This window comes from Lithobates pipiens, unplaced genomic scaffold, assembly GCF_037356315.1.
Source record: "Lithobates pipiens isolate NorthernLeopardFrog02 unplaced genomic scaffold, aLitPip1_a1.2 Scaffold_18, whole genome shotgun sequence".
Classification (NCBI taxonomy): domain Eukaryota; kingdom Metazoa; phylum Chordata; class Amphibia; order Anura; family Ranidae; genus Lithobates; species Lithobates pipiens.
Window position 1 is genome coordinate 550,139,423 of NW_027507758.1, and position 21,250 is coordinate 550,160,672.

Consider the following 21,250-nt stretch of genomic DNA (forward strand, 5'->3'; position numbering starts at 1 on the left):
AAAAAATAAGGCTCAGCTCCCACAATGCAATAGCAAAATCCCACACTCTACTACAGGGGTAGGCAACCTGGGGCCCTCCAGCTGTTGCAGAAGTCCCATCATGCCTCTGGGAGTAATTGTAACTGCCAGCCTTGCAATGCCTCATGGGAAACGTAGTTCCACAACAGCTGGAGGGCTACTGGTTGCCTACCCCAGCTCTACTGCATACAGGCTGCGCCATTAATCACTATGATGTAAGGAAGGATTGGGCACAGATATCATTTATTGGGGGTCTCAGAACCGGGACTGTCTATTACTTCCTCTGGCATTGCGAGGAAAGAAGGGGAGACTATCACTGGGCACATTTAGAGATTTAATTGCTCCTTGTATTGAAATAAACTGAAAGACTAGAGTTTATATACATTTTGTATTGTGTGTTAGTGTCTGGATAAGTATGTGAAACAGGCAGAGTGCGCTGATCTGCGCAGGAAGGAGATTCAGCATAAAAGGTGGACGGAACGTGTGGCTGAACCACTACAGAAAACCATAGAGCGCTACATAGATAGCCAAACCAGCGAAGACATAGAGAGGAGGAGGAGATGGCTTCTAGAGCAGTACTTGGAATATTGCAACAAAAAGGTAAGTCTCAACTTAGGTAAAGTCACTATTGACAGCTTTACATTTGTTAAAACAGAAATATTACATACTTGTGGATTTTTAAAGGGCATAAAATAAAAGTACAATAGCCTGTAGTTTTCTGATCAATGTTACCAAAAGTTCACCTGTCACTTGTACACAGTGGCGTCAACTGTCCTTAACCACTTCAATACTGGGCACTTATACACCTTCCGGCCCAGACCAATTTTCAGCTTTCAGCTCTGTCGCACTTTGAATGACAATTGCGCGGTCATGCTACACTGTACCCAAAAATTTTTTTTATCATTTTGTTCCTACAAATAGAGCTTTCTTTTGGAGGTATATTTTCTGCTAAACAAATAAAAAAAGACTGACAATTTTGAAAAAAAAAAACTTTTTTGTGTGCCTGTTACAAAACTTTGTAAAATAAGTTTTCTCCTTCACTAATGGGCACTGATGGGGCTGCACAAACAGGCACTGATATGGAGCACTAATGGGTACACATAGGTGGCACAGGTGGGCATAGATGGGCACTGATGTACATTAATGGATGGTACTGATGGATGCCAATCAGTGCCAAACAATAATGCCTGCCAATCAGGGATGCCCATTGTGGGCACTGATTGACATCCATTGTGGGCACTGATTGGCATCCCTGGTGGCCCTGTGTGGCATACCTGGTGGTGACTAGTGGTGGGCATCCCTGGTGGTGTCCTGGTGGTCCAGTGTGGGCATCCTCTGGGGGGGGCTGCGCTGATAATTGATCAGCACAGACCCCCCTGTCAGAAGAGCAGCCAATATGCTCTTCTCTACTCGTGTCTAACAGATGCTGATTGGACACGGCTGATCACGTGGTAAAGAGACTCTTTACGGGGGCGTGTCCAAGATGGCGCTGAGAGCAGACGTGTTTTAACTGAGCTCTCGCCTCCGGCTGCTTATCCTACTATCACCCTGGTGTAGAAGATTCCCGGCAGTGCGTTCCGTTGTAGGACTACCTCGAGGGGCTTTGGGCGATGCCCGGTGGCCGACGGATTAGCCAGAAAAAGTCCGCTTCGACTCCTGCCCGCTCGGCTCCTTGGCCTTCCGCACACGCGGTCAACCACATGGAGGTGCAGACGGATTCTCCCCCGGCCGGGGCTATCCATGCCGGCTCGGAGGCGTTTGAGGCCCTGATGATGGCTATCTCTACATGCCAGACTACCCTGACCACAAAAATCGATCATGTTCAGACCGAGACGGCCCTGATCAGGAGAGACATGGACAAGTTCCGTGACCGGGTGACGGAGGTTGAGCGCCGAGTATCCGGGGTGGAAGATGCTCAGGGTGCCCATGCTGCCGATATCCAGGCCCTGAAAGTCAGGGTTCGACATCTAGAAGCAAGAGCCGAGGATGCCGAAAACCGGAACCGCCACAATAATCTACGGGTGATTGGTCTCCCTGAGGGGGCCGAAGGCCAGGACCCGGTGTCATTTATGGAGGGGCTCCTTCCGTCCCTGCTCCCTAAGGCCAAATTCTCCTCGCACTTCTCCATTGAGCGAGCCCATAGGATGCCGGCGACCAGGGGCCCACAGGGTTCCCCACCCCGCACTCTCATCTTTAAACTGCTACACTACCGGGACCGAGACACAGTGCTCCGGGCGGCGCGGCTGCAGGGGGAACTTAAATTTGAAAATGCAAAGATCCTCATATTCCCGGATTACTCGGTTGAGACCCAGCGACAGCGGAAGTCCTTCGACCACGTTAGAAGCTTGCTGCGACAGCGGGGGGTGAAATACAGTATGCTTTTCCCGGCCAGACTGCGGGTTCAAGACGGCGAGAAATCCATCTTTTTTACTTCGCCCCGGGAGGCTGCGGACTGGGCTGAGACTCTCCCGCGCTGAGACTACCCTGGTATGTGATCTTCATTCCCCACTGTTTGCTTGATTTTGCCTAGCCGAATGTGTCTTCCCCTCTCCTCTGAGACAGCTCCCCCCCCCCCTGCACCTCGATGGTTGGACGGTGTACACCTTCGTACAGACCGAGACTTTCCCATGGTTGCCTTCTCATCCTGTGTACACACTAATTTCCCCCCCCCCCCCTCCTCTATGTGGGATGGGACAGGATCTATTCGATTGCTGGGGGACTTGGACACGTGTCAGTGCTTGGGGATGCTGTCTCCTACTACCCCGTGGCTGGGGAATTTTTTCGTATGGAGGGGAATGGACTGAGGATTTTGCAAGGGATTTTCCTTTTTTTCCTTTTTCCTTTCTTTTTTTCTCCTTTTTATTGGACCTGAAGTATGTGCCCCCGGGGCTCCGGGAGATCTACACCTCATATCCTTGCTGGACTGAAGTTGTTCTGTTTTTTCCACAACAATGTGGCAGGAGGCAAGGCTCCTCTTGCACACGACCTCCATGGGTGGATATTTATCCATCGTAGTTTTGGGAAGGAAAGCCCTCCTGCTGAGTTGGGGGATGGGCGGGGTGGGGGGGTTGGTGGGGTTGTGTTGGTCTGCCGTTGCAGACCCCCTGTTTTTGTTTTTTTTTGTTCTTATTTCTATGTTGGGTGATTGGGTTATGCTCGACGTTATCACTGCCGAGTCACATTGTCCTAATGCTCTGTATGGTTTGGTCCTGTGCCTGGCCTTCCGGGTCTGGGTGATTGGATGGGGAGATGGATATCCCACTGTCCCACTCTCCCATCTCATATTATTTTCCGTCCTTGTTGATGGCTTCTCTTAGGGTCCTCTCCTGGAACACGAGAGGTTTAAATTCTCCTGTGAAACGCTCATTGGTGTTCCAGTTTATTAAATCTTACCATCCACACATCTGCGTGTTCCAGGAGACTCACCTGATGGGGAAAAAAACATTCAGCCTTAAGAAGCCATGGGTGGGTCACCACTATCATGCGACCCACTCTACTTTTTCAAGGGGGGTTAGTATATTGGTGGTGAAGTCCCTCCCGTTTAAGTTACTTGACCTGGCCCTTGACCCGGGGGGTAGGTATATTGTGATGCATGCTCTACTTTACAATCAACCCTGGGTGATTGCGGGCCTCTATCTCCCACCTCTGGCCTCCCTACAGGTACTGAACCAGGTTAATGCCAAAATAGCAGAGTTCTCTACTGACCGGGTTTTGCTGTTGGGCGATTTCAATCTCGTCCCTGATGCGGGTCTGGATCGGCTTCTCCCTTCGGGAGTGAGCAGACAGGGCCTGGCAGAGTGGGCGGAGACCTATGGCCTGGTTGACGTCTGGAGATGGCGCCACCCCCAGACCAGGGCCTATACGTGTCATTCTGCCTCACATAGAACGTTTTCCCGAATCGACCTGATTTACGCGGGTACCCCTGTTCTTCCCAAAGTCAGGGATGTCCTGATTCTTCCCCGAGGTATCTCGGACCATGCCCCACTTCTCCTTGACCTGGACCTTTCCCTGGCTCCTTCGGACAGACTATGGCGCCTCTCCAGATATTGGATCACGGACGAAGGGGTTGAGCCGAGGTTTGGGGAAGCGTTGGTCACGTATTGGAGATCTAACGCTGACTCGGCCTCCGCTTCCTCTGTGTGGGATGCTTTTAAAGCATACTCGAGGGGGCAATACCAAGCTATTATAGCGGGGGTTAGGAGGGAGCGTGGGGCTGAGCTTACGAGGTTGGAGGCAGAGGCAGCCAGGCGGGAGGCGCTCTATGTTCGGGCCCCAGAACCGCACCATCATGATGGATTGCAGTCGGTGTTGAGAGATGTACTCCTTCTGCGGACGCAGATGACGCAGAAACGACTGCTCTATCAAACCCAGAGGATATTTGAACAGGGGGAGCGGACTGGACGCCTCTTGGCCTGGCTCTCTAGGGAACAGTCGGTGGGTGGGAGTATCAGTCAGATTAGAGCGGCCGATGGCTCCATTTTGACCCTCCCGGCGGACATCAACCGGGAGTTTGTCTCCTACTACAGACAACTCTATAGCTCCCGTGTGACCTATGACCTGATGGAGTTGGAGGACTACCTCCAGGAGATTGACATACCGACTCTCACTCCCACGTACACTAAGGCCCTGGATGCCCCTATATCCACTGAGGAAATACTTAGAGCGCTGAAGTCCATGCAGGCGGGTAAGACGCCGGGGCCGGACGGCCTTCCGGTGGAGTTTTATAAACTCTACGCGGAACAACTAGCCCCGAAATTCCAGGCCCTGCTGACTAGAGCCAGACTTGACGGTACCCTCCCGGATTCTATGCATGAGGCGGTCATTGTAGTCATCCATAAGCCGGGGAAGGACCCTACCCTCTGCCCCTCATACCGTCCTATATCCCTACTAAATGTGGACGCTAAAATCCTGTCCAAGGTGCTGGCCATGAGGATCAATTCTGTTATCACAGCCTTGGTGCACTCGGACCAGACGGGATTTATGCCGGGTAGGGGTACGGATATAAACCTCCGACGGCTCCACACACATATTGCGTTGGCTTCGTCTGGGGGGTCGGGAGTGGTGGCCTCACTCGACGCTGAGAAGGCCTTCGACTCGGTCGAGTGGGGCTTCCTTTGGGAGGTCCTGGCTAGGTTCGGATTCGGCCCTGAAATTTGTGCGTGGCTCCGGATGCTCTACGAGCGGCCCGGGGCTCGTGTCCGGACAAATGGGGTCCTGTCGGGGGCGTTTAGGCTGGGGAGAGGCACGCGACAGGGTTGCCCGCTCTCCCCGGCTTTGTTCGCCCTGGCTCTGGAGCCCCTCGCTATCCTTCTTAGAGCAGATGATTCGATTAAGGGAATACGGGTAGGGGTGGTGGAGGATAAGATCTCCATGTACGCCGATGATTCCCTACTGTATCTGGCGGATGCTGGGGACTCACTGCGGGCAGCCCTGGAGACCTTTGACAGGTTTGGCAGATACTCGGGCATCCGCATAAACTGGAATAAATCAGTTTTGTTTCCGCTAGGTCGACCTCTCCCCAGGGAAGACACGGGCACTCCACTGGAGTGGGTGGAAGAGTTCACCTATCTGGGTGTGCGGATCGGGGCAGATCTGTCGGGCTATATAGATAGGAATGTACACCCACTGCTCACCCAGCTGCAGCAGAAGTGTGTCGCCTGGAGGAACCTCCCCCTTTCACCTCTGGGTAGAGGTAATCTCCTGAAAATGATTTACTTACCCAAATTTTTGTATTATTTTAGGCAGACCCCGGTTCCCATTCCCCGATCCTTTTTTCACAAACTTGATGGTGTGGTGTTGGCCTTTATCTGGGCGGGGAAGACCCCTCGGGTGTCTAGGAAGATCCTTTATCTCCCGCTGTCAAGGGGAGGTCTGGCTCTTCCTAATTTCCTAGTGTACTATTGGGCGGCGGTCCTGGTTACGGTTCGGTGGTGGTTCTCACAGCCCCGTCAAAATCCGGCGGTTACCCTGGAGGCCGCTCACCTCGGCTCTTATGCGGCACTGTCCAACCTCCCTTATAGGGGGGAAAAGGCCGACCCTAGGGTGACTGGGCCCATGGCAACTGTGCTCCGGGTGTGGAAGGCTTCCAGGATGGCTGTTCGGCAGCCGGGCTGCGTCTCTCCCCACACTCCTCTCTGGGCTAACCCTTCGCTGCCCCATCTGCTCACGGTCCCAGACCCTGCGGCTTGGGCTAAGAGTGGGATTGTGACGCTCCGACAGGTGATGCCGAGGGGGGAGATAGCTACGTTCCGGGACTTGCGTCGGGCCTACCACCTACCGGGGACGTTCATTTTTAGATACTGGCAGCTTCATCATGCCCTTAGAGCCCCTTCCCTTCCCGCCCTGCGCTGGAGACTGACCCCATTGAAAGCTTGCTGATTTCGGCGGGCCTGGAGAAGCCTCTCTCTTCCCTGTACCTTCACCTGACGGTTGCCCATGACATTACGACTTGCCGGTCCAGACTTAAATGGCAGGGGGATATTCCCTCTCTGGATGTGGAGGAGTGGGAAGATTGCCTACTCACCTACATCCCTTCTATGATTGCGGCCAGGGACCGTTTTATACAACTAAAATTTATTCATAGGGCCTATTATACCCCTCAGAGGGTTGCGAACATTTACCCGGGTCTCAGCCCCAACTGTACTAGGTGTGACTCGGAGGTGGGGACGTTTTTTCATATGGTCTGGACATGCCCAAGACTGCGCCAGTTCTGGAGTGAAGTGGCGGATGCTCTTGGAGAAGTCTGTGGGATGCCGATACCACTGGATCCCTCGACATTTTTGCTTAGTCGCCTGGATGACATAGAGAGTGACCGTTACGTCAAGCTATGCCTGACATACGCGCTATTTTACGCCAGGAGGGAAATACTACTCCGGTGGAAGCAGGCAGATCCGCCGTCTGCGGCGATGTGGCAGAAAACGATCAACAATGTCCTCCCATTGTACCGTATTACCTATGAAAGTAGAAACTGTCCGAAAAAATTTGACAAAATCTGGTCAAACTGGATTGACGCATGCGGCTGACCGTGTTTAGGCGGGGTGGGTCTTGTGCGGGCCTGCTCCCCCCCTGATGCCTGGCTTGCCCTGTGTCGGAGGTGGGCTTCCTCTCCCTTCCGGCCCCCCTTCTCCCCCCCCCCCCTCATGGCGGTTATTGGGCTGTGGGGTTGGATTTGATCCCTGGGTGCCATCCTTTCTGTATCAATGGGCCCCTTTCCGTATTATTATTTGTGGGCCCCGTTCCCTTCCTCCCCCCCCCCCCCCCGGGGTAGATAGTACTTGTGCCCTACTAGATGCAACCAGGAGAACCTCTCGTCCCTTATTGGGCGGAGAGGGATGTTAGGACTCGATGTTATTGGATGCTGTGTTTATGATTTGATACCCTCTCGGGTGCCTAGAATGTGATATTTATGTGTCTTGTGATTTTGTTTTGCATAAATGCCATACTAATATTGTTCTGTTATGTTATCACCTTGTTTTAAAGGACAAAACAATAAAAATCTTTCTGTTAAAAAAAAAAAAAGAGACTCTTTACCTAGATCGGAGTTGCGGTGTGTCAGATTGACACACCGCAACAACGATCGCCGTGATGCGTGCCCCCGGGGGTAACGTGATATGACGTCCGGTCAGGATATCGCAACCACTTTGCCAATATCATATTGCTATATGGCGGGAGGCAAGTGGTTAAAGTTTAGATGTTGCCTTACGCTTTTTTTTTTTAATTTCTTTTTTTTCTACTTGTTATGCAGTCAAGCTGTACAACAATTAAAGAATGTGGCATCATTTATTTATTTTTTACTATGCAAGTGTGCCTAACTGTACTAGGGTGTCCTGTGGCGGTAGCATGCTGGAAAGTAGTTAATTAGTACTCCAATCAACAACACCTATCAGGGGGTATTAGCTTTTTTTGATTGGAGCACTGGGGAGGGAGATGTTGGAATTACTGAAGACCTGGACCACTGTGTTCTGTGTATATGCAATATAAAAGTTTTCTTCATTATTATTTGATTACAGGTACTTATATAGCATTTTCATATTATGTAGTGCTTTACATATATATATTATACATTCACATCAGTCCCTGCCCTCAAGAAGATTACACTCCAAGATCCTTAACTCACATTCACACTTACACATCTTAGGGCCAATTTACCTGCGAGCATGTCTTTGGAGTATGGGAGGAAACCATTGCAGGCACAGGGAGAGTATTGCAAGTAGTGCAATTGTTGAGATTTAAACCAACAACCCTAGTGCTGCTAAGCAGAAGTGTTAACTGCTTAGCCTCTGTGCTGCCCCTGGCTTATTGTTGTTTAAAAGGGTTCAATCATTCAAACTTGGTCATTAAAAGGGACACTAAAGGCTTGCGTTTTTTCACCTTAATGCATCCTATGCAAACTTGTCTAGTCTGAAAGAGACTCTTTACCATGTGATCAGCTGGGTCCAATCACGGCTGTTCACGATGTAAGCAGGAAGAGCCGTTGATCGGCTTTCCCTCACTCGCATCTGACAGACACGAGTAGAGGAGAGCCGATCAGCTGCTCTCCTGACGGGGGGGGGGGGGGGGGAGGTGTCTGTGCTGATTGTTTATCAGCCCAGCCCCCCTTCGGTTGCCCACTCTGGACCACCAGGATGCCGCCAGGACCACCAGTGATTGCCACCACACTAGACAACCAGGGAAATGCCAATCTGTGCCCAGGCAGCTGCCAATCAGTGCCATTGAAAAATGCCTGCCAGCGCCAGTGATGCCTATCAGTGCCCATCAATGCCCATCAGTGCTGCCTATCAGTGCCACCCATAAGTACCCATCAGTGCAGCCTTTCAGTGCCCAGTTTCACCTATCAGTGCCGCCTATCAGTGGCCATCGTCAGTGCCCATCAGTGCCGCCTTATCAGTGAAGGAGAAAATTTACTTATTTACAAAATTTTATAACAAAAACTTTTTTTTTTTCAAAATTTTCGGTCTTTTTTTATTCATTTAACAAAAAATAAAAAACACAGAGGTGATCAAATACCACCAAAAGAAAGCTCTATTTGCAGGAACAAAATGATAACAATTTCGTTTGGGTACAGTGCTGCATGACCGCGCAATTGTCATTTAAAAAGTGACAGCACTGAAAGCTGAAAATTGGCCTGGGCAGGAAGGTGTGAAAGTGCCCGGTATTGACGTGGTTAAGTTCTGGTGTCATTCTAATTACACTTTAAAGATACCGTCTGATTAGTTGCTAAGCATTAGACACTTGCCCATACTTATTACCCACTAAGGTAATTGTAGGATTTGGAGCTTGGAGATATCTGATAATATGAGGCAGCATTGTTTTCTGGAAGTACAGTGTAGATCTGTGCTGTGAACTGTATCGGCCTCCATGGAGTAGAATAAAGTACAGCTCTGCCAGGACATTAATATTCCTCTAACGTTCATGTCTTTCTCCTCCAGGGTAGCGCATTTATGCGAGATTATGATTCCTCCGAGTATGACCCGTTTATTAATCGCCTCTGCAAGCACTACCTCCGGGTAAGAGAGAACTAATAGGCCTTGTAAATGACTGTCCCCGGAGAGCAGCCTGGCAGCAAAGCTTTAACCATAAACACTCAGAGCTTATAAGGCTTCATAACTATGTGCAGCTTAATGTAGCAGCCAATCACATTTCAGTGTTGTATTGAGCCAAAGATTACTTCTGATTGGTTACTATGGTTAACAACAATTGCCACAGAGAATACAACAGCACACACCTATCCGTGTGAGCTAAAGCTATATTGATATACACACCTCCCAACATTTTGAGATGGGAATGAGGGACACCTACTAACAAACGTATGTAGGCATAGGACATGCCCCCTGCCACACCCCCTTAATGGAGAATTTACAAAAAAAAGGTTAATTAAATCTACAGGGACTTTTTTTTACCACGACTAATCCTTTATATTGGCTTTTAAAATGAACAAATGCAGCAATTTAGAATTTGGATGAAAGGTTTAGCACTGGGAAACATTTTTTGAAAGATAAATAGTGCATTTTATATACAATTATATAGATCAGACCAAAATGAGGGACAACTGAGGGGGAAAGAGGGACAGAGGGACTTTGTTCCAAATCAGGGACAGTCCCTCAAAATCAGGGACAGTTGGGAGCTATGGATATACCATTTAAAGAGTGGATATGCAGTTACAGACAGATGCCAGTTCCTGCCCAGTTCTCTTGAAAAGCGACATGTCAATTTTTAGAATTGGTAAAGATGAGCGCCAGAGAATTTGTTTTCTCTCATTATACCTTCTATTTTTTAATGACAACAAGCTTGGTCATTCTAAAACTGTTCTGTGCTCTATAGTGGCATACGTAAAGTGATTCTAAAGCCTCAAGGACCCCCCCCCCTTTATTCTTACCTGAGCCCGATCCAGCAATGTGCATGAGAACAGCAGCTCTCGCCGCTGTTTCCCTCTTCATTGGGCAGATTGATAGTAGCTTTTGCTGCTGTCAATCAAATGCTGTAACGAGGGAGCGAGGGCAAAATGCCCGGTCTGTGTGGTGGCTGGGGAGTGAGCATACACAGTTCCTGCATTCAACGAAGAGGAGAGGCCTGAAACTCCGGCGGGGGGACCCTGGAAAAGGAGGATCAGGGCTGCACAGAGCAGGTAAGTATACCATGTTTGAACATTACACAGGTTTAATGTTAAAAAATTCAAAAAATCTGTATATATTGGTAATAAATTGAAGTAGTATTAATCCCTCAATGTTTTTTTAGCTTAACATTGAGAAAAAAAAAACATTCCCCAGTACCTGCAGTTTACAACTGCTGATGGCTCCTGCTCTCTCCTAGGCTGGATTCACACCTATGCATTTTTAGTGCTTTTTGCATTTTGAAGATTTGCACTACAGAACGTGTTCCATAGGAAACCATGTTAAATGGGCTGTAGTGCAAATCTGCAAAATGCAAACAGCACTACAAATAGGTGTGAATCCAGCCTTAGTGCTGCTTCCCTGAACTTCTGGTCTACATAGGAAAGATGGCAGTGCAGTCTCCAGTCAGTCTGTTAGCTTGGGAAAGGTAGGAATGGGGGAATGCCTTGAAATCTTTAGAGTATGGGTGTTTCTATTGATGCACACAGTGTAGGGAGACACAACTGTAGTCCCTGCATGCAAGGGTGGCTCCATAGGAAGCTGCAAGAGAAAGGAACCACCGTGAAGCAGGAAACATAGATAGGCAAGGACTAAATTATAAAGAAGCTGCAGTAAGTGACTAAATCTGCTGCTGAAAGTGCCTAAAAACTGAGGGCTTAATATCACTTTAATTGTGGGGTTTCTATAAATCCTAGTGACTGGAATATCGTTTAGTAACTGTTATTTCTTTTACATTTTTTTTTTTTTTTTCATGTAGGTTTCAACTCCAGTATTTAAGGACCCTCTCTTACAGCAGTACCAGAAGAGGTATGAGGAGGAGAAGGTGGCTCTACACTGTGACACAGGTACCTAAGCCATAGTAACCAATCACTAAGCACTAAGTGTCTCCATAAAATATGAAAGCTATTGCACTAACTCAAAAAGCCAAATTATAGATCATAAAAAGCTAAATTATGTATCATATATTGTGATAGTCATCATAAATCAAACAGTCCAAAGAAATAAAAGTTCCATAAAGAATTACACAATCTTCACAGACCGATCCAATCACAGGGATTAAGACTGGGTTCACACTTAACACAGATGTGGCTGGCGGCAGGGGTCCAGTGCGCCACCATTTTCCGTTTCAGGCCCAAATGTTTGCCTGAATTCAGACCTGAAACGGAGCCAAAGACGCACAGAACCCCTGTGCAATCCACTCCGCAGCTACCCTGGAGATGTGTGAACCGGCTCCATTGAGTGCCGGGCACAGTCTCCTGTCATGCGAATTGGATGTGGAGAAATCCACATCCAATTCCTACTAATGTGAACTCAGCCTTAAAATAGGTGTCATCGTTAATTTTTGTTAAACCTTGCTCCACCGCAAACAGTGTGTAAGAAATGCATTCACCAACAGTCTAAACTAGATACGCTTTATACGGTAATAGTTCCAGCTTCTTAATCATCAGCCCTTAGGAAGTTCCAGTACTGGTGATGGCTCTTAACTCCGGAAGCTTCTCCATATATTATTCCAACAAAAATAGGACTCAGGAAAAGCACATTAAACTATCATTGTGCAGTAACCTTATTAAAAGATGCAGATCACAGAAATATAAAAATCGCGGTAAATTTTGCGGTAACCGCATCATCAGGAAGCTTCCTGATGACGCTGTTACGGCAAAATGCATAGAGATTGTGCGTCTGCCAATACTGACCTCACTACCGGTATCCTGGTTCCCACAGTTGGCAATTTGGAATGCACGCTGCATCTTGAATAGATGGCGAGTGCACATTGAATTGAGCTGTACATGTTGGTGCTGATTTCTAGCGTCCTCAAATGTAAGTGTGCCTTTTTTGTATGTCTGTGGTCTGCATCTTTTAATAAACTTACTGCACGATGATTGTTTAATATGCTTTTTTTTTGCCTATTCGTTGGAACAATATTTGGAGTCACTTCCAGGAGGTTGAGAGCCATCGCTAGTACTGGATCTCCCTAAGGGCTGATGATTAAGAGCTGGTTTTATTGTAAAGCATATCTATTTTAGATACGCTCCCCTCCCAGGACCCCCTGCTCTCTAGCTCCCTTGTTACCTCCTCTCATGCTCGCCTTCAGGACTTCTCCAGATCTTCTCCCATCTTCTGGAATTCCCTGAGCCGGGTATATCTGATCAGCCCCTACCCTGTCCACGTTTAGGAGATCCCTGAAAAGTCACTTATTTAGGGAAGCCTATCCCACACTCACCTAACAACTGTCCCCGAGCCACCCCCATCAAATCATTCCCTGCATCTATTAGCTTTTGTACCACCACCCTCTCCATTTAGAATGTAAGCTCTACGAGCAGGGCCCTCCTGTCCCTTCTGTATTGAACTGTACTGTAATTGTGCTGTCCCCCTCTACATTGTAAAGTGCTGCGTAAACTGCTGGCACTATATAAATCATGAATAATAGATTAATAATAATAATATATAATAATAGATTGTTAGTGTGTAAGAAATGCACACTCACCGTTTACAGTGGAGCGTGGTTTAAAGAAAATTAACTAAGACCCTATCTTTTAATCATGGTGATTGGATCGTTCTGCTTTATGTAAACTGTTTATAAACTCAAGTGATGTGTGGGATGGTCCTCAGCAGTAATGCCTGTTAATATGACAGTACTAATGCTAGCACACTTGAAATCCCATTGTAAAACATCCCCAGCAACAAGATTGCTAGAAAATGAAGGGAGAACACACACTGCTTTCTATGTCGCTTTTATGCCGGATTGGCAGTAAGGTATCACTCCCACCACCATGGATAAATGCTCCAAAATCTATGATGCCTGTGAAAAAGCAAAGCATCCAGCTGGCAAGGGAGTGCCACACGCCTGGAGCTGTTTTACTGCCCCTCGTCTTCCAAAGCGCTCCTGCCACTGGCAAGTTTTGGTTAGTGCAGGATTGCTGATGTCACAGCTGTGGTATTAGCCTAAATGTCACCATAGGTTGCTCGGTAAACCACTAGATGCTAAATTATAACTTATAGGAAATTTTTATTTTTTTAATTGGATAGATTGGCGGGGGGTTAGAACCACCATCACGTTTTACTGCTGTCTGTATCCCTGTTAGGAGAGTCACTCTCTGATTTCCTGATCACCAATGTTACTGGAAGGAAAAGCAAGGAAAAATTGAAAATTGAGTTGCAAACAGAGCAGGAATAGAGTTCCTCTAATGGGGACATCTCTTTGATATTCTGTGATAGACCAACACAAAATGGCACAGAATTGTGAAGTGGAAGGAAAATGATAAATGGCTTTCAACATTTTTTACAAATAAATATGTGAAAAGTGTGGTGTGCATTTGTATTCAGCCCCCTTTAGGCTGGATTCACATCTATGCATTTTTAGTGCTTTTTACATTTTGCAGGTTTGCACTACAGTCCATTTAACATGGTTTCCTATGGAACACGTTCTGTAGTACAAATCTGCAAATTGCAAAAAGCACTAAAAATGCATAGATGTGAATCCAGCCTTACTCCGATACCCCTAACTAAAATCTAATGTAACCAATTGCCTTCAGAAGTCACCTAATAGAGTCTACCTGTCTGGGGTTTAATCTCAGTATAAAAACTGTTCCACATGTGCCACTTTCTGTTGGTCTATCACATAAAACCCCAATAAAATACATTTACATTTTTTTGGTTGTAACATGCCAAAATGTGGAAAATTTCAAGGAGTATGAATACTTTTTAAGGCACTGTACACACAATACACCCCAAATGGATGAAATAACAAAGGTCATATTACAGTGTTAATGTGTACAAACTTACATAAATCTTCCAAAGCAAACCTAAACATAGGTAGCCCATAGACGTTGCAAATTTCTTTCCTGCAATCACGAGTTGCAGGAAGAAAATTTGCACGATTCCCCCATCAACGCAGACAGTGTTGATGTGGGAATCCCTTGTGTTTGGTGGAGGAGGCAGGTGGGAAAACCAGTCCCGCCATGAGAAGACAGTGATTATCACTAGCGGCTACAACAGCCACTTGCGATAATTGTAAGCAAATCTGGCAGGCTGGTTGTACCCAAGTTGATCGATCAATCAACTTGGTACAGTCAGCCTGCCCATTAACTGTTTGAATCTCGGCTGGTTCCTATCGAATCGGCCAAGATTCAAACCATGTATGGCCAGTCTTAGTGGAAATCGCAACCTACCTAAAGGAATTATAAAGGTAGAAGGTTCTTTAACTTAATGGATTCTATGCATTAAGATAAAAATCCTTCTGTGTGTAGCAGCCTTCCCAAACCCACTAATACTTACCTGAGCCCCATTCTCTGTCCAGCGATGTCCATGAATCCCTTGGTCATTTGGGACTCTCCCTCCTGATTGGCTGAGACACAGCAGTGGCGCCATTGGCTCTCGGCAACTGTCAATCAAAGTTAATTAGCCAAGCAGGAAAGAGAGGGGGCAGGCCCGAATGACAACTCCTTGTCTGAATGGACACACGGAGCTGCAGCTCGGCTCAGGTGCCCCCATAGCAAGTTGCTTGCTGTGGGGGCACTTGACAGGAGGGAGGGGCCAGGAGCAGCGAAGAGGAACCCTGAGAAGAGGAGGATCAGGGCTGCTCTGTGCAAAATCACTGCACAGAGCAGGTAAGTATAACATGTTTATTTGCTTTTTTTAAATTACACTTTACAATCACGCAAGTATCTAAGAGCGAATTCTATAACTTGAAGTGGTCAAGCACAATTAACTGGAGCACACCTTGATGTCAGTGAAAGATAATCAACAAAGGGACAGCTAGGGGTTATTTACTAATAACAAATCCCTGCTGCACTGCAAGTGCACTTGGAAGTGCAGTCACTGTAGATCTGAGGGGGAATGCAGGGACAATAAAAAAACAAAACAAAAAAAAACAGCATTTTTGCTTGCATATGATTGGAAGATGGAAATCAGCAGATCTTCCCCTCAGATCTACAGCGACTGCACTTCCAAGTGCACTTGTAGTGCACAGTGGATTTGCCTTTAGTAAATCAACCCCCTAGTGTCAATAAGATATTAAGAGTAGAAAGGAACATGAGAAAGAAGGAGAGAAAAAGGATAGATAGAAAGAGGGAAGGAAATGGAGTAAAGTGCGGATCCTGCAGACTTGATAGGCCATAACAGGGAGTTAACAACTCTGCGGCCAAAGGTGGAGCGACGGCATGAGAAAAGTAAAAAGGTAGAGCTGAAATTTGGGGAAAGATAATGTTCCACCCAAGGTTGCCAGATTTTGTTGTATTGTTATCCTATCCTTAACAACAGCTTCAATTTTAGCATGAATCATAGCAGATGTCTCACTGTTTTTAGTCTCAACAAGATTCAAATGTGGAGATTTCCAGAAGTGAGCTTTAGTCTGCTTGGCGACCGCCATTATTTGCAGTAACAGAGGGAATTGCGCTTTGGTAAGTTAATCAGGCTTACGGTTCACAAGAGCCACTAGCAGGCCGAGGACTACTGGGTGTGTAAACAAAGTAGAGAGGATCTGAAAAATGTCTTCCCAAAAGGTGGTAACTATAAGACAGGACCACCATATGTGGTGATATGTGCCTAAATGTCGAGGGACTTTTCTTTAATTGAAAAGATATTCTTTTACTTCCTGGTGAGCTTAAAGGACAGGAAGTAATGGGAAATACCCCTACTGGGATGCAGGTGGCAAAAAAATACAGACAGTGGTTTTAACCCTTCCCTACTCTAACAAAAATGAAAAAAAAAAAAATGCTTAAAATTGAACTTCAGGTATTTACTAAATTAATAAAATGCCCCCTCTCCCAGCTGATAAAGAATGTAATGCTTGTTTTGCCTAGGGGATATGATAACAGTGGTAAGAGCATTTCTTACCTTATTCATGGTCCTGTGAAAGCTGGTATTCTGGTTCTCCCATCTCCATTACTGGGATGTAAGCGGGTACTGCAAAATCATTAGCTACAATGCAAGACTGGTGGTGGCAGCTGATCTTGCATTGCATGTGATTACACCACTAAGAAGCATGGCAACAAGATTGGTTAAGGATTGTCAGGAAGCGCAGGTTTGGGCAAATTGGCGGGGAGAAAAACCACAGGACCAGATATTAGGATAAGTAATACTTTTTTCTCATTCCCTATAAAAAAAAACACAAGCATTAAAGTGTTAATCCACCTTTAGCAACAGTTTACAAAAAGCCCCTTCTGCAATTCCAGATGCCCTGAATAGTACATACCAGCACTTCAGGGGGGGGGGGGGCTCTTCAAAGAAACTGATGGGTCCCCCTTTGTCCGGTTTAACCCGGAACCCATGTATTCCCATGTGGTCCCTTGCATTCCAGTTTTGACAGGTTATTCAATTGCAAGATGCATTTAGGGTGCCATTAATTAATGCCACCCACGTGTGTCCCGCAAGGGCAGCGCATTCACGTGCGGGAAATGCGCATGGAACACGCCAAACTCACACTGCATTCTGGTGTGAAGGGGCTCTTTACACTTTAAATTCTTTTAGCTGGCAGGGGTGCATTTTAATGATTTTGCGAATAACCCCAGATAGGGATTAAAGTGTTTTTTTTTAATCCCAGGTAAGTATGACATGTTTGTTATTTTAGAAAAAAACTGAAATCTTTAACATCACTTTTAGCTCAATAATGACATTCTCCTGACACTTTGGGCTTGATGTACTAATGTGTGAAACAATCCCGTTTCCAGTTAGCACATCCAATTTGCACCACTCTGCTGTGTGCAGAGTCATTAAAAATTAAGCTTCTCAGCTCCATTCATCTCTGTGTACCATTCGGTAAATCTGAATTTCTAAGCTTTGAAGAAAAAGGATGACAGTGCCAGACTTGTGTGCTGATCTGGATTTCAAATATTCATCTTCTTCTAAAGGCAGGCTGTATTCAGCTAATGAGGTCAATGAGCTGAACCTTCAGAAACTTCCACAGGCTCCTCTGGGGCGTCAGACCATGAATGGGATCAAGTGGTTGAAGACTCCATTCGGTTACATTGAGAGTGACATCAGGGTAAAGAGCAGGTGAGTGTGCAGATCTGTTAAATCACAGAATCAACAGAGGCAGCCAGTGTGTGGCCTAGAATGAGAAACATCGAAAAAGTATATGGCAGCAATTTTTTTTTTCTTTAAATAACAAACATATCAAAATTACCTCCACTGTGCAGTTAGTTTTGCACAGAGTGGCCCCGATTATCGTCTTCTGGAGTCCCCCAATGGTGCTCGTGACTCCTCCCTGGATCGGTAAAGCTTTCTTCCTGGGGGTTACCTTGCGGGTGCTCTCCCAAGTCCGGCATTTGTGTCCATAGACACAGAATGCTGGACTTGGCCCTGCCCCCCCCCTGCTTCATTGGATTTGATTGTCAGCAGCGGGAGCCAATGGCTTTGCTGCTATCAATCTATCCAATCAGGAGCCGAGAACTCTGGCCAGACAGGTAGAGCATGTCTCCGGTGGGGGAACGAACTGGCTCTGTTGAGTAAAACAAGGGGGCTGGGGGCTAGTCAGTGAGAAGTTTTTCACCTTAATGCATAGGATGCATTGAGGTGAAAAAACACGAGGGTTTACAACCCCTTTAAGTGTTCCCTACAAATCAAATAGCTGAACATTGCTTTCAATCTGTATTCTTTAATTCTGCTCATTATAGTATAGATTTTGTATAGTAATTATGTTCTGCTCTGGGAAGGTGTGTTCTTGAGGAGAAAAACTGCTATATACTGTGTGTATATACTACTAGGTACATATATATTTGGACACCAGCACAATTTTAGTTTTTTTTTTACAGATAAACCATTAACCCTAATGTCTTAATCATACATCAAAGGACTTCATATTCATGACTACTTAGGATGTGCTAAAGCACTAAAGAGGAAGGGTGCCATCACAGCAACAAGTCCAGCACACTCAAAACCCCCAGAAAACACAACTGGGTGAACCTCACAAGAATGCTACTTGCAATACCTTCTGCCCAAAATTGGCATCTGCAGGGGCATGAACACAGTAAACGTGTGAGCAGACGAGCAGGTAGCAGCTTTACAAATTTGAAAAACAGAAGCTGGATTCTGAACAGCTGGTGAAATGGGTCTGGACAAGGAAGTAGGAACCTTGTCCTTGATACCATAGATCTGAGTATTGAGCTGATGAACCCACCTAGAAATAGTCTTGCGGTGACCCTCAGGCAAAACGAGCAGGAAAACAGACTGTCAAAATTAACCTGTAGACTTCTGTTAAATTCCAACAGCTCATACAACATTCAAAGAGCATCCTTCTCCTTAGGATTCGGAAAAAAATATGGCAACACAACAATGTCCTGCTTCCAGTGCAATGAAGAAACCACTTTAGGTACGAAAGAAGACTAAGGTCTCAACACAACATTATGCTGGTGGAGACCAAGACAAGGCTCTTTGCAGGAAAATGCAGCCAACTCTGATACTTGTGAGCTGAGGTAATGGCTGCCAAAAATGTAGCCTTGTGCAAGGGGCAATAAGGGAATCTCTCACCGGTTCAAAAAGAGAAGTCTGAAAAACAGACAACATCAAGTTAAGGTTCTGCAAAGACCAGGATGCAGAGGGAGATAATTTTGCCTGACACTTTGCACAAAGGCTTTCACAAAGAAATAGGTCTGTGAAAAACAACAGCTAAGGCCAAGATGTGTGCCCTGATGGCTCTCAATGCAAAAACATCTCAACACCAGACTGGAAAAAAGCAGAAATGCGCCCGACATTCAGTCTGGAAACTTATGAGCCTCACACCTGGTGAAAATGGCTCTCCATGTACTGTGGTACAGCTTCCTGGATAGTGACTATCTTGCAGTAAAGAGGGTAAGGATGGCAGAGTCAGAAACACCCCTATTCCTCAGGGGTTTATCAGCCCGTTTGACAGAAAATCTGGAAGAGCCCATGGCTCATCCTCTAAGAGATCCACAATGTCTACATACCACATTCTTCTTGGCCAAGCAGATGCTACCCAAATGACGTATGCCTTTGTCCTGTGTAACAGGTGAGGAAGAAGCTGAAGTGGAAGGAAAGCATAGATAAGGTACAATTGACCCCAGGGCATCTACTGTGAACACTTGAGGACCCCTGTGGAGGGGGCTGGAACCTGAAGTTCTGTCAAATATGAGATCAGGTCCACATCTGCCTGAGCAGCGCAAATTTTTTTTTTCTATCCCTCCTTGATGGATGATGAATGCCAAAGTCAAGGCATTATTCAAGTGCACTCTGTCAGGGAGTCCTGGCAGGCAGGCAGACAGACCATTGAAGAAAAGCCAGACAAATTAACCAAAGTTCTAGGATGTTGATTGGCAATCCTAACAACCACATTACCTTAACCGAGAGGTTCTCCAGAACACTTCCCCAGCCTAACAGGCTGGCATCCATTGTCAAGACCTTCTACTTCATCAGAAGAATGTACCAGCATCTGCATGGAGATCAAACATTCCAGAGCCAATCTTGTCTTGGAGTCAGATGCATCAGTAGATCCAAAGACTTCTGACATTTGTCTCATACTGACAGGCTTTTGAGCTGAAGAGCTGTAGTAAAACCGAGCATAGGGGCCCACACCAAAAGCATCTACCATCTTTATGCAGTCCCAAATCAAGAAAAACTTCTCTGGAAGCCCACCTGTTATTGAAAAGGTAGACATTTCTCTTGTGGGAACAGTACTTTTTACCCGCACCAAATCAAGGACTAAGGCTAAGTACTTCAGACATTGAGTTCAAACTCAAGAACCCAAGACTTACTTCTGAAAGGTTCAGCACCTAACTGAACAGTTCCAGGACTTGTACTGTCTGCTGGATGTTCAATGCAATCTTTTGAGCTGATAGCTTCCTGAGGAGCGGGATACCCCTGGTCCTCAACAACCCCAGGACTGTGACCTCCAACACCTTGGTGAACACCCCAGGGTGCTGTGGACTGGTTGAAAAGCAATGCCACAAACTAATAGTGGTGATCCCTCCACTGCGAATAACAGAAACCACTGGCGAGGCTGGAAAATCAGGATGTGTACTTAGGCATCCTTAATATCCACTGATGAAGCAAAACAGTCACTGATATGATGGATTCCATCCTGAAACTTGTAGACACCCAGAATATGCTAGGAGTCGGTTTGGCATGGAAATCATAACCAGGTTGTAAGAGAAGCTATGTGACCTGCTTACCCCTCCTGTATGGGTGTGAGGGTCCATTTTTTGTGGATCCAAACATAACCTTTAGTGCATAAAGCAACAAATCTCCAGCTTGTAACCTTTGCACATCATGCTGCAGACCCAGAGCTGTAAAAAAAAAAAGAAAAAAAAAAGAGGAATTTGGAGATGTGGAGGCGGCTGAGAGCAATAGAAAGTGCTTTCTTGGACTCAGAAGTCAGACAGGACAGTCTGACTTTTGGGTCCAAAAAAAAAAAAAAAATAACTTTGTATTGCCCTCAGCCTCCTCCACATCTGCAAATTCTGTTTTTTTGCTGATGTGATGCAACTTCCTGTTAGAGGGTGGCTACATGTGTTCTCCATGGTCCCACTGTATGTTGGAACATAGCCACCCCCTCTTTCTTATTCCCGACATGGACTAGGGACTATAGACTGTGGGATGTGTAGTGTGCATAGAGCAATTCACATGACCACAGCTGATGTGCACTGCTAGTTTCTCCCTGAACAATTTGT

General features: G+C 46.4%; 1 protein-coding gene across 3 annotated transcripts in view; it reads left to right on the forward strand.

Moving 5' to 3' along the window:
* The window catches only part of LOC143988941 (protein FAM228B-like), a 44,225-nt gene that overhangs the window by 19,914 nt on the left and 3,061 nt on the right, over positions 1 to 21,250 (forward strand). For 2 of the 3 annotated variants that reach the window (XM_077488879.1, XM_077488880.1), the window contains 4 exons: positions 421 to 618; positions 9,447 to 9,524; positions 11,386 to 11,473; positions 17,477 to 17,621. In XM_077488879.1, the coding sequence (XP_077345005.1) occupies positions 421 to 618; positions 9,447 to 9,524; positions 11,386 to 11,473; positions 17,477 to 17,621 (509 nt within the window). The remainder of the gene's footprint in view (positions 1 to 420; positions 619 to 9,446; positions 9,525 to 11,385; positions 11,474 to 17,476; positions 17,622 to 21,250) is intronic. The other variant, XM_077488881.1, reaches the window with a different exon arrangement.